The sequence below is a fragment of the Agelaius tricolor genome, unplaced genomic scaffold (assembly GCF_023055355.1).
Source record: "Agelaius tricolor isolate 1412-34295 unplaced genomic scaffold, bAgeTri1.0.p SCAF_11, whole genome shotgun sequence".
Taxonomy (NCBI): domain Eukaryota; kingdom Metazoa; phylum Chordata; class Aves; order Passeriformes; family Icteridae; genus Agelaius; species Agelaius tricolor.
Window position 1 is genome coordinate 9,378,331 of NW_027269271.1, and position 15,661 is coordinate 9,393,991.

At 41.3% G+C, this 15,661-nt stretch overlaps 1 protein-coding gene across 7 annotated transcripts in view; it reads left to right on the plus strand.

Annotated features, from left to right (window-relative positions):
* PTPRC (protein tyrosine phosphatase receptor type C) overlaps positions 1-15,661 on the plus strand; it is a 75,854-nt gene that overhangs the window by 8,472 nt on the left and 51,721 nt on the right. For 3 of the 7 annotated variants that reach the window (XM_071436038.1, XM_071436040.1, XM_071436044.1), the window contains exons 1-2: positions 8,430-8,495; positions 8,581-8,698. The exons of the other annotated variants lie outside the window; for them this stretch is intronic. In XM_071436038.1, the coding sequence (XP_071292139.1) occupies positions 8,632-8,698 (67 nt within the window). In that variant the 5' untranslated portion in view covers positions 8,430-8,495; positions 8,581-8,631. Of the gene's footprint in view, positions 1-8,429; positions 8,496-8,580; positions 8,699-15,661 lie in introns of those variants that run through there. 7 annotated transcript variants of the gene reach the window in all.

Consider the following 15,661-nt stretch of genomic DNA (forward strand, 5'->3'; position numbering starts at 1 on the left):
TTTCTACTTCCTGTTACCTCTTGGAGTCGAGCAGAGGCCATTGTGGAAGCAGCAGAGAAAAGCTCTTCCCACCTTGTTTTTGAACTTCTCTTTTCTCACCCTGCTCATGTTCCTTATGCAGAAATATGCATGGAGCTTGCTTTCCTCTGGACTGGTGTTTTGGTGCCCAAAAATTGTAGCAGTATGTGAAAGGTATTTCCAGCTAGAATAGCGTGTATGTAAGTCTGACCTTACAGATTCATGATTCAAGAAGGTGAACTGAAGAGTAGTGAGACAGTTCAGGATTTTTTTTCAGACTGATGTGGGAAATTTGGAGAAAGGAAGGTTCTGAGAGCAAGGAATAGCACCAAGGACTCTTTGATCAGGGACAGTGGGTGGCAGGCAGGTCATGTTTTGTTTGCTATCATCTGTCTTTAATTTGTTCCTGTTTACAGTAGAAGGAAAGGAAAATGAACAGGTTATTTGCTTTTCGTAGACAAATTTATTTGTGAATCTGTATTTTTCCATGGTCTCCTCCACCTAAAATGACAATGTGCTTGATGGAGTGGGTAAAGTCTGTCAGAAAATTCACCCCTCCAGAATGTGTCTCTATTGATCAGAGTGGAGCAACTTTCTGAACCTCAGTAAACTGAAAATTAAGCTGGGCTATGAAACTAAAATGAGGTTCAGATTGCTCAGCATAGCTTTGTCTCAAGGAGAAGCCTTACATTTTGTTTACCTGGTTGTAGGTTTGACAGACTGACTTTGTTCTAGGAACTGGCACTTTATTTTTGGTTTGCATCAAACCAATTTTAAATAATGCCTCTGTATTTTTAACAGAGAATCTCATGAACTCTAAAGAGGATCTTCTTATGAGAAGAAGACAAAAACAGACAGAGACTCTTGCTAAATAATTGTTGCATGAAGTTTCATCTTCTGTGATATTTCCTAACGTACTAAGTGTAGGAAGTAACACTTGCTGTAAGGCAGAAAGAGGATGTGCAAATATTTTATGCTGATCTGGGGGGTGAGAGCACATTACCAAATTAGTATATCAGCCTGAGCTTGGTATGGGAAAAATGAGCTATTCTTGCTAATAATTTATATTGCCAGCATTTATCACTTTTTAGAATAAAACTTAAGAAACAATAGTGATACTATGTTTTTTGCCTTTTTTTTTTTTTGATAGAGACTAGATTTTTGGCAGTGTACAAATGAGCACATGTTATAAAACAGTTGTGAAATTGTGGTGTTTCTTAGGGTCCTGTTTTATAAGGAACATGGAAAGGTTTTTTTTTTTTTCTTAAAACAAATGACTCTGATACTGTTTTGCTTCTCTTGTGATTCAGTGGTTTACACACTCTGAGAATTCCAGGTGTTTGGGGAATACCACAGCATGGGATTACCAACTTCCCCTCCTCCCCTTCCACCATCCTTTTTTGGTTATTTTTGGCTCTTCCTTTGCACTGTATGCACAGATTGTATGTATTTATAAGGCCTCAGCAATATGTTTCTTGAGCTTTGTGACCCAGTTAAAATAGCCAATTTGTGCTAAATGTCTTTGAGTGCTTATTGTGAAATGTCCTTTAGTGAAATAGAAATTAGCTGTAAAACCCAAATACCAAAACAAATCTATTTATTTCAGTGCTTGTCTTCCCAATGCAGTCTTTTCTCTTACCTGCTGTAAATCACTCAAACATTTGCTTGACTCTGCCAAAATTTGTCGTGCACAAGTCTACTGTTTACATGATTGTTATTTTAAAAGTAAATATCCAATATTTTTGCACCTCTCTTAGCTGAGTCTAATTATGCCCATTAACAGGAAGTGATAAAGAAATATTTTCAATTACATGAATGACTTTTGCATTACTATTTTACTTTAAAGTTTAGAATTTATTGTCTTTGCTAAATATTCTGGGGTTTTTTTAGTGTGAGAATAAACCAAGACATCCAGTGCATCTTTATACAGACTTTTGTTTTTTCCAGAGTATCAGCACTATGAACTTGTGACATTTTAAGATGGCTTGTAGTGTGTATGAAACAAATAAACTGAAGGGCTTAGAGACATGGAAACTGAGGGAGGGAGATACAGACACTGATGTACAGGGTAAATAAATCAGTGGGATCAGTTTGGGTTCCTAACAGTTTCAAATTCAAAGATGACTATTTGAGCTTAGATTATAGAAATCTTCCAGACTCTTGTAGATTTATAGCAGTAGTTTCTTGACAAGCCAGTGAGGAAGAAGTAATGCCTGCCACATGCTTCTTGGAGACATCTCTCTAACCCTTTTGGACAGCCCCAGAGAGAAAAATCATGTCCCAATGTGAAGAAGGCCAGGAGATGGGCTATCAGAAGATGACCGACAGCATCACTGTAAGCAGACCTTCCTTCTAGGTAAAGATTTGTGGTTTATGCTTATAAATACCTTGCTCAAAGGCATTTTGTGCTTCTATGCAGTAATGACTACAATCAGCTGTGGGACTGCATGTCCATCCAAAACATAATCTTAGCTGGGATGTTAGAAAAACTATGAGGTAATGCTATGAGGTAATTCTGTGTTTTATTGGAAAAATGCACACAAATACTCTTGGCTATAAGCACTGTGATCTGACAGATCGTGAAAGACCAGGACTGCTTGTAGAGCACAGCTAATAGGGTAAGACAATCAATCTGGCACCCTAGGTGAGGAGCAGTCTGGGTGGAAGCAGGATACAGTGGTAGAAGCAAAGAAAACAGAACTTAAAATCACAGAAGATTCCTGCTTGGGAAGAACAGAAAAGGGTACTGAGAACTCACAGAAAGCAAGCTGGTCTGCTCATTTACAGCAAAGACTAGAGAGCAGTTAGCTCTGAAGTAGCATATTGTAGGAAGATAGCCTGAAACATGGGCTCAATAGCCTACCCTGGCCCTGGTCCTGGCCTGCTTCAGCTGAAGTTGAGCATTAAAAAAAAGATGAAAAAAAAAGCCCACGCTGTGTATTACCTTCAGAATAAACAGACTGATCTTCATATTTGGTGCAGGGCACACAGGAAGTAATGTTCAAGAGAAAAGGGAATACCCAGTGATCTGCAATGAAACCAGAATGTACAGACTTTGGGAAAGACTGTAAGCATTTTCTTCCCTTTCTGTGTGGGGTCTTTTGTGTTGGCAGGTGCTACTATTGCTTTACTTGTGTTCTGTCAGGCCTTCTGCAAACATGGCCCAACTGTGACTTTATGGTGCAGGTAAGACAGCATTTACTGCAGAGTGTTATGTAATTAAGTATACTTCTGCATATAGTTTGGGAAAATTAACCAGCAGGTATAGATTAGCTAGTACCAAGCCATCAGCTGAAGGCAGGGTGGATTTTGTGAATGTGATAGGGTGCAGGTCAAGCTCCCTGCACAGAGGGAGCTTGTTTAGTTCCTCCAGCTGGGGTGGTATTCCTGAATTTTAGCCTGATTGTTCAGAGGACAATGCTCTGCCTAGAATTCAGCTCACTGCCCTTTCAAATTGTGGTTCTTCATTTGTTGAGACAGTCATATGAGTGCCTATAGAACCCAGAAGTTGGTACTAGGAAATGAAACTGGGGGGGAAAAGCAGAATCGGACTAAGAGGAGGAAAAAATCTGCCACTGTTGAAGAGCTCTTCAGAATGAGAGTTCAAGAAGTGGTCCAGGGGAAGCAAATATTCAATTAATTTTCATCCCTTCTTTTCATTTTCCCTTTCAAAGTGAATCATGGAAGGATACAGAGAAAAGATGCTATGGGTAAAAATGTTTATTTGATGTTTTATAATATAACATTATCTCATTCACTGGGCAAGAGTTGAACACCTTATACAAAGCTAAATCCTAAGCTGTTCTCAGCATCCAGCACCCATTCAGAACCAGGAAGCAGAGTAGATGTTCATCACAAATCTAACAAATCCCAGGACTTATGGATATGCTGACACTGTTTAAGGGTAGCAAATTCTAAGTGAGCATGTTAAAAGGAGCTGTTCAAGAACGTTCATTTCACAATAACTGAGCCCACTGTTATCCTGCATTGATTTTATGTGTAAGCAAGAAGTAGGTGCCTAGCACTTCCAAGAGCTTCTTGTAGGCTTATTGCTCATTTTGGGCCAGATTGAGCAGAGTGCCTCAGGGATACCAGAATACGTTCTCTGTCCTGAGCAGGTACAGCACAGATCATGCAGGCAGCATATGAAGTGAAGATGTCAAATCATCCTTGCCTGAGGGTTGATAGCAGCAGAGCAGTATGCTTGCACAAAGAGCTCTATTGTTTACTCTTGACCTTAAAATAATTTGATCCAATGTGACGCATTAAGTAGAAATGTTTTCTTTCTTCAGGAAATAGTTCTTGGCAATTGAAAACAAGCCTGGAAAAGTATGTAAAAAATAGATTCCTTAGCAAATGTTCAGTGAAACATTAAGACTGTTATATGTTCTCTAGCATGAACAATGTTTTCACAGTAAGACTGTCAAAATAATTTTACTGGATAAAATGCATAATGCAGGTAGCCCCCTTGATTTAAACAGAGTTGCCCTTGGGGTAAATTTATCCTCTGTCCCTTAGTGTTTGCAAAAGCATGTGACTTTAGTTTCTGTGAACTGCTAAATTCTGATATGCAGTGTGCTGAGCATCACTGTAACTGAGCTGAGTCATATGAGATGACTTCAGTGCAAGGGAAATTATGCAAAAGAAGTCTGCATTACTTTAAATACAAATGATGTATGGAGTATGTAGAGAATTTATTTTTTATTTAGTTACATGCTTTGTAATTTATTCTTTCAAGGCCTCTGAACAAAAGGAAAACACAGGTGAGTTCTTGAGAATGCATTGATTGTAAAAATTAATTCATACTACATTTTGTAAACACATTAACACAAAACAGCATTAGGTTTAGGTACCAGTGAAGAACACCATTGCCTGAATTAATCCTCCCACTCCATGCCATTATACCCTCCAAAAACCCAATAAATCCCAGTTAAAATTCTTGGTGATGGATGCTAAACTGAAACCATAATGACTTTGATAATCTGGACTCAGAAGTTGTGTTGTATGAGGAATGTGAATGCTGCAGTGTTACCTGGCTGAACTCTTAGGAAAATGAACACAGGGTGAAACTGAGCCACATGAAAACATATGAAGAGAGAACAAACAGAGTGAGGTTTCACTGGCATCTTTCAGTGTTTAATGTGTGGCATTAAACACAGTGAGCACCAATGGTCATTTGTGGGTGGCACAGGCCCCGTAGGTGTCAGAGTGCAGGGGAAGTGTGGCTGTTGGTATCTGGTGGCAGATGCAGGATGGGCCAGTCTTTGGGGACAGACAACCTGTGACAATCCAACCTGAGGCACAGATTTATTTGGCTTGTGGCTGTATCAAGATGCTGTTTATACCCTGGTTACTGCTACTGTTGCCTTGCTGTAATCTTTCAATTCCATTTCCTCCTGGCACAGTAGTACCAGGCAGAGATAGGGAATGGTTTGGGGAACACTCTTGGAGTAAAAAAAAGGAATCTCAAAATAATATCTCGTGGTTGAAGAGTTCATGCTCTCCCTTCTTTTAGGGTAAATAGTGGTGAGCTTTATGGATGTTCTCTACTTTGCTCTGCCCTTCACTGGAATAGGAAGCAGCTCCTTGGCTTCTCCCCAAAGAATAGTAAGGTATTTTTTAGCTGCATTAGCATATGGTGGAGTTGTTCTGGGGCAGAAGTGTCATGCATGTGTGCTTGCTTGCTCCCTCCCTCTCTCTGTCACACCCTGCAGTCTGATGCCTCTGGGCCACACCACTTACTAAACAGAGCTACAGAAACACCTCCTGGTAGAAAGCAAGTTAGCAGGGACTGTGGAGGCTGTGAGAGACCTTGGTATCTCTCAGCTAGCTCAAGACTGTTTGGGATTTGGGCAGAGCTTTTGCACTGTCTAGCATCAGTCACTGAGCACCTAAAGCAGTTTTGTCTGCTGTCTTATGAGAGGCTGTGCATGTGTGGAGTGTTTTGAGGATCACAGCTCCTGGCTTCAGTGCTGTAGTCTTATTAGCAGTGAGAGAACCAGACTCTCCCTCCCAGGTTACCCAGGGGGATGAGTACAAAAGAGAAAGACTTCCAAAGAAATGGGTAACTTAAGCAGCTGCACATTTTTAAGGTCATTTTAGAAATTCTTATTAATACAAATTGATAGTTCTGGCTTTGATTCTTTCCAGGACAGGGGAAGTATACTGCTCTAGTTACATACTGACATAATCATGTTGGCCAATTAAAAATTCAGCCTCTGTCCTGAGAAAGGATTTATTTTAACAGTCCATTGTTTAATGTTCAAGTAGAGTAAATTAATTCTCCCCTTCCTTCAAAAGGGAAGTTTTGGGTTTAACCTTGGGAAAGAAGACTGCAGTTTATGTCTGGAAAAAGACTTCACAAGTTCCAACAGGATCATAGAATGTTATAGGTTGGAAGGGCCCTTGACGATGATCCAGTCTCAACCCTCCTTTAGTGGGCAGAGAGATCTCCCACTAGACCTGGCTGCCCAAGGTCTTATCCAACCTGGCCTTGAACACTGCCAGTGTTTGGACATCCACAACCTCCCTGGACAACACCCTCACACTAAAGAGTTTCTTCCTAATATCTAATCTAAATTTCCCTTCTTTCAACTTGTACCTGTAATGCCTCGTCCTGTCACTACAGTTCTTGGTGAAGTGTCCTTTGGCTTCCCTCTAGGCCCCTTCAGAGAAGGTCTTCACACAACTTTCTCCAGGCTGAACAGCCACAACTTTCCCAGCCTGTTTTCATAGTGAAGGTGCTCCAATCCTCTTATCAACTTTGTGACCCTCCTCTGGACTTGCTCCAACAGTTCTGTCTCCTTCTTATGTAAATTTGTAACTTTGGTCAATAATTTTAACAGCTGATGGTTTATGGTTAGCAGTATACCTAGAACAGTGGGATCACTGGAGAGTGTGATGTTCTCACTAAATAATAGATAGGGCATGGTGCAATATTTCAGTGCTGTGGAAGCTCTGTAAATATCTCACAGCCAGAAAAGATCCATTCTGCAGGAATTTGTCTTGGGGTCGCCACTAGAGGAGTTGAGTGGAGATTGTATAAAACTACTGGGGAATGTCAGGTGGGAATGGAGCCTGGTTCTCTTTGAGAACCTTTACGAGAAATTCTTCATAGGCTGTCATGCACTCTGCTCATCAGATGGCACATGTCAGCCATGCTGGTGTCCTGCTTTTGTCTAGGATAAAAGGGACTAAGATGTCAGGGCTGCAGGTAGTGTATGGCTGTAGTCCAAATTTAATTTGTGGCTGTAGTCCAAATTTAACTCCAGGATGATGAGGTTATTTTATATCAAAATTAGAGTCTCTGGAGTGTCAGAGCAATATCATTGGATCAGTTTTGTTCTGAACACATTTAAAATATAATTGTTATTACAGCCACTTTCTATGGAGACATACTGCTTAATGAAAGCTAAGATTTTGGTCTGTGTTGTAAGACTTGACTCAAAATTGTAGAAGATATATTTAATCTTCTGAGGAGTTGATTCAGTCATGTCATTTGTGAATTAAGTGAATTTTTGCAACCTTTTCCTGTGTGTTGTTAGGAAATCTCTGAAGGACTTAGGAATAGGCAGCACAAAGGTATTCTCTTCTTTATCTGTCTTATGACAAGGTTCTGCTGGTTCTTTTAGAACCTTGGAGATCTTCAATAAGAGAAGCAACGAAAAATTTCTTCCCCCTACTAGATAAGGGACATTTCTTACCAATTTGTTGAGAACTGCCTCAGTGCATGCAGTGAGGGAAAATGCCTTTGCTGTACCTTGTATTAAGTCCATGAAAGCAACAACAAATTCTCCTGCACTACCATGGTAAAGAATTGTATTGAGTTCTCCAATTCTAAACATTACAGAAAACAGAACTGGACTGCCTCTATGCATTTGTTGTGTATGACTGTCATACCCGGAAGAACATCCTTGTAGAAAGATTCAGAAATAAATCCCACCAAATCACAAAATAGTTAGGGTTGGACTGGGCCTCCAGAGATCATCTAGCTCAACCCCATGTTTAAACGATTTTCATTAAATCATCAGTTCCTTCACCTGAGGATGCATTTTTATGAGGGCCTTGTTGTCAGAACAAGTGTTTTGGTGACTCGTGGTTAGGGTTTCTCTTTCTCTCAAGAGAAATCTCAAGAAACATACATAACATATATGAGAGTCCGTGAATGTGTGCAGAAAAGTGCACATGAAGGGAAAAAAGTGACTTTGCTAAATCCAGTCCTATGAAAAGTGAAGTCTTGTGTAGCTCCTAAGTACAAGGGGAGAAATAGCTGAAAATAATCTACTTCAGTTGAATTAAGGAAGCTAAGTATTACTGCAGGAGCCTAAGAAAAACCTCTTTGACTTCCTGGAAACTGAAAGAAGTTTTTTTGAAGAAGTAATTGTCTCTGACATCACTACAGTGCATTGCGAGTTTGCGAGTGGTTAGTTAGGGTAACAGAGGAAGCAACTCCTTCACAGATAAGCAGGCAGTGCAATGTATGTGCCTAGTTAGTCTCCTTCTGGGTTCAAGTTTTGTGAAGAAATTCTTTTGCAGACAGATAACATTCATTTTGCTTTCCAGAGAGAGACACATGCTGTTTCATAAGGATACGCCTGATTTCCAGAAATAACCATGTTTTTGTGGCTTAAACTCTTAGCATTTGGTGTTGCATTTCTGGGACAGGATGCTTTTCTCAAAGGTAGGTCGCAAACTGATCTTTCTTTCTCTCATTTTGATCCCTCAATATCCTCTGTAGATGTAAAACCAGTGAAAAGCTTTGCAAAGTGCAGAAATACCATCTTGGTTCAGAAATTAGAATACAATTGTGTGCAGTGGTGTAAGAACCTAGGTCAGGAAGATTGGTGCATCATGTACTAGGCTAAAATGTCTCCCGTGTGGTCCCATGTGAGAGTTAGACAGACCATTTAAAACAACAACCACATTTGTAGCTGAATTGGAAAAAGAATACATTTAGGTCTTTTCTATAAACCTGTTCCATGTAGTTTTCATGTTCGGCTTCATCTCATGATGTAGTACTGGTTTTCTGTGTTTAAATCCTTCAGGAAAAAAGTCTTCCCATCAATGTTAGCCACTCCCTGATTACAGAATCTGCTTACAGTTCCTCAAGTTTTGATTTTTTTACTGCAGGAGGATTAGTAACAACTTCTAAAAGTTGTAAATTAATCTCTACTATTGGTAAATTACTTATTTTGTAAAACATTATTTATTTACTTTGTAAAAGCTGCTCCTTAAATACTCTTTGGAATATTTAATTACCTTAGTGCTGGTGAATTTGTTGCTTGACTTTTTAAGAGAAAGATCGAGCTCAAGAGGATGATCTTGCAAAACATGTTAGATGTTACAGATAAAGAGTAGCAAGAAAAGCAATTAGGCTCGAGGTAATACTTAATGTAAAGAAAATACTTGTTCAAGAAAATATTTTCTTCAGAAGAAAATGCAACATTTTATGTATATGTATCTTCCATCGGTTTAGCTAGTAATGTAATTTGGGATAGTTGATGGCAGACGCAAAATGGCTTGAAATATTTTTTCTGAAATGGCAGCCAGTTATATGCAGGGCTGAAATCTCTTTTCATTTACATTGAATTTATTCATGCTTCTACCCTCATGTCACTATAGTAACCCCAGGTTTATACTGATGTAAGCAACAAAATGATCTGCCTTTAGTTGATAACCAGCTAAGAAGAGCATTTGAAGCCTGAGCATTAGCTCTCTTGTCCCTCAAAGTCTCTGAACAGAGACAGCACTGCATAAATCTGGTTGATAGCTGCTGGAGATTATAAGAAAACAAGTGAATGCTGTACTGTAGAGGAAGAGAAAAGAATCTCTTGCTTTTGCTATAGTTTTTTTTTTATCTGCTGTCCTACTTTCCATTTTATAAGTCCTTCTGAGACTTCCCACTGCTACCTTTTCTCCAGAAAAGGCAGGTTACTGTCTGCTCTCTCAGCCACCTCCACAGTCAGTCAACATGTTAGCTGACAGAGGGGGCTGGAAGACAGATAAATGGGTAGTAGCTTTTTATTTCAAGTAATAGTTATTTTTCTCTGTTCACACACAGTAGTCTGACTTGAGCCAGTTCATCTCTACATTTTCTAAACTGAAGAGCCTCAAGGAAATATTTTAACTCCTCTCTACTACACTTAATTAAATCTCATGCTGTAGTATCAAGTCCACGACACCATAGACCTTGCTTTTATGATGTAGTTTGGCGCAGAGATTGCATCTCCTCTCAGGGTGACAGAGCCATTATACTTCATATTTGCTGTGCAGATTGCTCTGCCTTGTGGCCAAGGGATGCTGGGCAGTCTCCTAGGGAAGGGTTTGTTAATGGAGGAGCAGCATTTTGAAAGGGTGGTGTAGGCTTTGGTTTTATGGCAATCACTTTTCAGGCGCTTGATTGTAAGTGTTTGATGGGCATTTGGACTTTTGTTATTACTAAAATTATTTTCCAGCAGCCTATTGTAGCTAGTGATTTTGAAAACTTAGCAGGAGAAATTTTAAGGTTGTCTTACTTCCTCCACAAGCTCAGACATCCTATAGAACATCACTTATTTCCTGTAATCGCCAAGCTACATTTAAGAGCATCAAACTACATTAAACTAAACAAAATAGAAGTTAGAGTCTGCACAAAGGCTTTTTCACTGTGTAAATCCCTCAAATGAAGAGCATGTAGCCAACTAATTTTTCTGATAAGAAAGGGATATGTAGTGGTAATCAAACACCCTAAAAAACCAACCAATACCCCAAAGCTGTCCCCCAAAAACCCCTAACCCAAGCCAAAAAATCAGAAAAACACCTTTGCTTCCCTTTAGAAAAAAGAAATGCTTGCAGAACAAGCACTGTTTCCATTAGATCATTATTTCAAGTTTCCCCCCCTCCTCCACAAAAGTTTTAGCAATTTGACAGCTTTCAAAAGCTTTCACCCAGTTTTGAGACACTTCCTTTATTTCAGGAAACTAAATAATTGCTTGATAGTTTTGGGTGTGACTTTTTTTTTTTTTTTTCCAAGTCAAAAGTATCAAGCTTCAGCAGCACTCTGTGCTGGTTTTGTCTGGGATGTGTTAATTTTGGACACAGTAGCTAGTATGGGTTTGTGCTTAAAACCGTGTTGATAATAGAGGTAGATAACCACCACCTGACTTCCCATCCTTTGGTGTAATACACAGATACCACTGCAAAGTGTTCATAAGATGTCCAGCACATGTTCATTGAGTCCACTTATTCCATGACTTTGGGCTCTGTGTTGTGGTGATGCTCAGGACAGGAGAGGTGGTTTGTTTTGTGGTTATTGGGCACCAAAGCCAGCTTAATTTGGGTTCCTGATGCATTTGCTCTGTTTCTTGTAAGGCTTTTTCTCCATAGGTTTGGGTGCTCCTAGTTATAGTAATTCTTATAACATGCAATTCAAATCATGGGTTACAACAATTTAATGGTATTTCTACTACAATCTCTTATCCACTCCCTATTGGGTTTAACAATGCAATGAACTCTTCCTCTTGCTGTTATTCCAGCTTGGATTTACCCATAGACTGCAGTCCCTTAGGGTTGTATGTACTCCAGTTGGAGCCTTGTCTATGAGGCAGTCTCTTCAGGGACACACCTCCTGGTGTATGGGCTTATCCTCAGCCACAGGGGCTCTGAGGGGCAGCTGTTCCAGCAGGCCCTGTCCATGGGCCACAGTGCCTTTGGAGATAGACCTGCTCCAGCATGGCCTCACCCACAGCCATTGTCCCCTCAGAAAGCAAACCTGCCCAGCCTGGCCTTGCTCCTGGCTGCAGTCCCTGCAGGCTGTTCCTGCTCTGCTGTGGGTTTGTCCATGGCCACACCCTTTGAGGTGCTCCAGCAGGGCCCCACCAACAGCCACTGGTGCTTCAAGGTGTCCCTGCTGCAGCATGGAGCTGGCCCTGGGCCCTGAGGCCTTCAGGGGTGCCCCTGCTGTGGCCACAGGCACTTCCAGATGTACCTTCTCTGCTGTGGACTTATTAATGGCCAGAGAAGCTTCAGGATATCCTGCTCCCACGTGGGCTCACCCACAGGTCACAGTCCCTTTGACTCAAGCTCACACTGGAGTTCCAGCATGTCCAGCCCAGCAGCACAGAAACAGCAGGGTTGCCCGGGCCATGTGCCAGTCCCTGTGCAGCACCATGGCTGTCCTCAAAATGTCCCCAAGCACAGCAGAGCGAGGGGATCAGCAGCACGACAGAGGGAAAGCAAAAAGCAGCCACAGATGAGCGCTGCACTAATGTACTGTAAGGCATCAAGCCCAGGAGCAGCCAAAGAGCAAGAACAGCTATAAATTCCATCTAGCACATTCCAATCAAAGCTGTTATCTTGAACCTTCTGAGCCCCATGTTGGGCATCAAAAGGAACTGTTGTGGTTTAATCCCATCTGGTAACTCAGCCCTACACAGCTGCATGCTCACTGCCTCCCAGTGGGATCGAGTGGAAGAGTAAAAGTGAGAAAAATCATGGGTTGAGATAAAGGCAGTTTAATAAGTAAAGAAGAACCAAAGGTAAGGAATTAATTCACTCCTTCTTCTGGGCAGACATATGTTCAGCCATCCCCAGGAAAGCAGGGCACCATCACATGTAATTGTTACTTGGGAACAAAAATGCCATCACTCTGAATGTCCCCACTTCCTCCTTCCTTCAGCTCCCAGTACTGAGCGTGATGCCATATGTAATATCTCTTTGGGCAGTTGGGTCACTTGTCCCAGCTGTGTCCTCTCCCAGCTTGTTGGGACCGCAATCTCCTCCCGTAGTGGGGTGGTATGAGAAGCAGGAAAAGCATTGACTGTGTAAGCACTGCTCAGCAGTAACAAAAACATCTCTGGATTATTAACCCCATTTTTCATCACAAATCCAAACATTGCTCCAAGATAGATAGTGTGAAGAAAATGAACTCTACCACAGTCAAAACCAGCATACACCTGAAATTCTGGTCATGTTGTCTCCATGCTCACGAGCTGTGCAAGTTTCCAGCTGGAAGTGTTGCATTTTCTTTTCAGATAGCTTATCCTATGGCTCTGATTTTCCATGAAAATCTTTTTCACAGGTCAGTCTATACCCTAGGAAGGAGTCTGGCCAACCAAATTTTTTAAGCAGTGGGACTTAGTAATATTGGTTCATTTTTTGTGTAGTATAAAGTATAAGGGGAATTGCTCTGGCAGGAGAATGTATATTAAGGTAGAAGAAAGTGAAGAGCATCACTGCTGATGCTGTCCTCTTACAGATGCCCCACTGCAGGTTCTGTTTGAGACAGTTCTTTTTTGTTATACTGGTGCACTCAAGGGTTTCAGAAATGCGTACTGCGGAGTCCTGCACTCAGGGACCTCTTAACTATTTACAACAAATTGCCTGCTTTACATGTTGTGCACCACCCCAGTGCTTTATTCCCAGTGAATGGAGGCAGGGAGTGGTGTGCACGCAGGTGCCTGGCAGCTCTGCTCGCTCCCTGCGCTGGCCAGACACAGCTGCTGAACTGGAAGCAGTTCAGTTTCATTATGGTGTCATACCTAAGCTACAGGCAGGACACAAAGTTGGTTGGAGCTCAGCAGAACTCTGGCTGAACAACTTGGTTTCTGGACTGAAATTAGATACAGATTTGGACTAAATATGTGATTTTTTACTCATTAACCTAGACCTGTTCAAACATAACAAGCAGATGGCTGGGTTGTGGATGTGCTGTAGGTATATCTGTTGATGCAGGCAGCGCAAGAGACATTGGTTCTGGACTAGTGAGTCTTTCTTATATAGTAGGGAAAAGACATGTTCTAGTAATTTTTATTCACTCACATCAGTATATTGATATACTAAGAATATTTTACCAGTGTAGACCTAAAGCAAAAGAAAACTGGCATGCTGAGACCAGTTCTAGAGAGGGTCCAGCTCTTGGTGGCTTGGTATTTGGAACCACTTCCTTTAGTTTCAATTTGGTGAACTTATATTTATATATTAAGGTTCTGAAAAACAAATCATAAGAAAGCATATTAGAAATACTGCATATATAATGAAATAAGGCAGAAAAAATGGGGGGAGGAAACAGGATGAAGTGACTTTCCAAATGTGCTGTCAGTAATCAAGCTGTCTTTCTGACTCCTATGACCTATTTTCAGAACTGCCTGCTAGTCCAGTAGCACGTGTATGCATTAAACAAGCATCAGTCTCCACGCTGAAGATGGGAATACATTGTATATATTCTGTTTTCCCTTGCTGTGCAGCTGCATTGTGGTATTTACTGTATCCCGCTGGGAGCTAGGAGAGAACAGCAAGCCATGGAAATGTTTGTTCTCTATTTACATTCTCTATCTACTTTAAGAGTTAATATTCATAAGCATAAATCTGGTCCACCAGGAAGGCAGAAGAAATTCACCCACGTTGAAGTCTGCTGACATGGCTTGACTTTCTGTACTCAGTCAGCTACCTGGTGTAGTTAGCTCAAGTATCTCTGAAGTGCCTGCATGTCAGAGAAGGGCAGACTTAGTCAGTCTGCCTTCTTTGGGAGGCTGTTCCTCCTCTGCTGCCAGTCCCAGGGTGAGAACCAAAGCTGGGAGAGCACAGTGCGGGGGTGGCTGCAGAGATGGAACCCAAAACAGCAGAGGAGTGAGAAGTGCTGCAGGAAGGTGTGAAGTGCTGGACAAGGCTTGCTAGCAAGAGTTCAGCTCTCTGGCTGTGAGTTCCTCTGAGCCCCAGCAGAGGCTGAGTGTTACAGGAGTGCATGGCTTAGGCAGGGCTGGCCCGGGTGTTTGTGCCTGCTCAGAGCAATGGGCTCCCCGAGCTGGCTGCTGGCACTGTGACTGCCTGCTCTGCCTGTGAGACAGCGATTGTCCCCGAGCCCTGCTGCTTCCTGCATCCTCCTGAGATACCCATCGCTCACACTGATTTATCTTAAGTCCTATACAACAGAAATCAAGCAGGCTTTTTCTTTCAGACAAACGTATGAAGTGCATCCAGTATATTTTGGAGGAAGTAGTTGCCTCACAAAGCTCAGTTTAGGCCCCGAAGCACTTCTGTGCAAGAAAAAAAAAAAGGGTGAGAAGTTTTAAGGAGTGGCAAAACTCTGACTTCCTCCTGTAAATATCAAGATTAAAATAACAGATACAGTTACAAAAGTTGTTTATTTCCCTGCAACTTGACTGTTCTTTTAGCCTGCATGTCCTGATGTATTTCCAGGCTATCCATGCACTTGCAAACAGGTCTTTTTCACTGGTGTTTCAGTAACTGTTACAGCATTTTATCTATTTCTAGGCTTTTTTCCCTTTCAAGTAAAGCAGTTTGGGGCCTTCAATGCCAGGATTTTAGAAACTAGCTGTGAGCACTTCAGTGCTAGCTTATATTATCCATAGTGTTGTATAGCTAACAGGATCCACTTCTTTTCTTTTATACCACTACTTTGCAGTACTGTTCTTGCAGTTATTCCCTCTGTGTCAGTGCCTTCTCGGCTGGCCTGCTTGCTTAGGTTTCTATTCTTTAGTTTCAAAGACTTCTCTCGCAATCTGTCTGTTCTTCATTCATAATCCCACTGCCTTGCAAAGAGCTCTAGAGGTACCTTTTTTTAGGGCATGAATGACTTTTTTGTTGTTTCAAAAATGTGGACTCCACGGAGGAATATTTTTAATTGCCTTTTGAAATAGATTCTTTT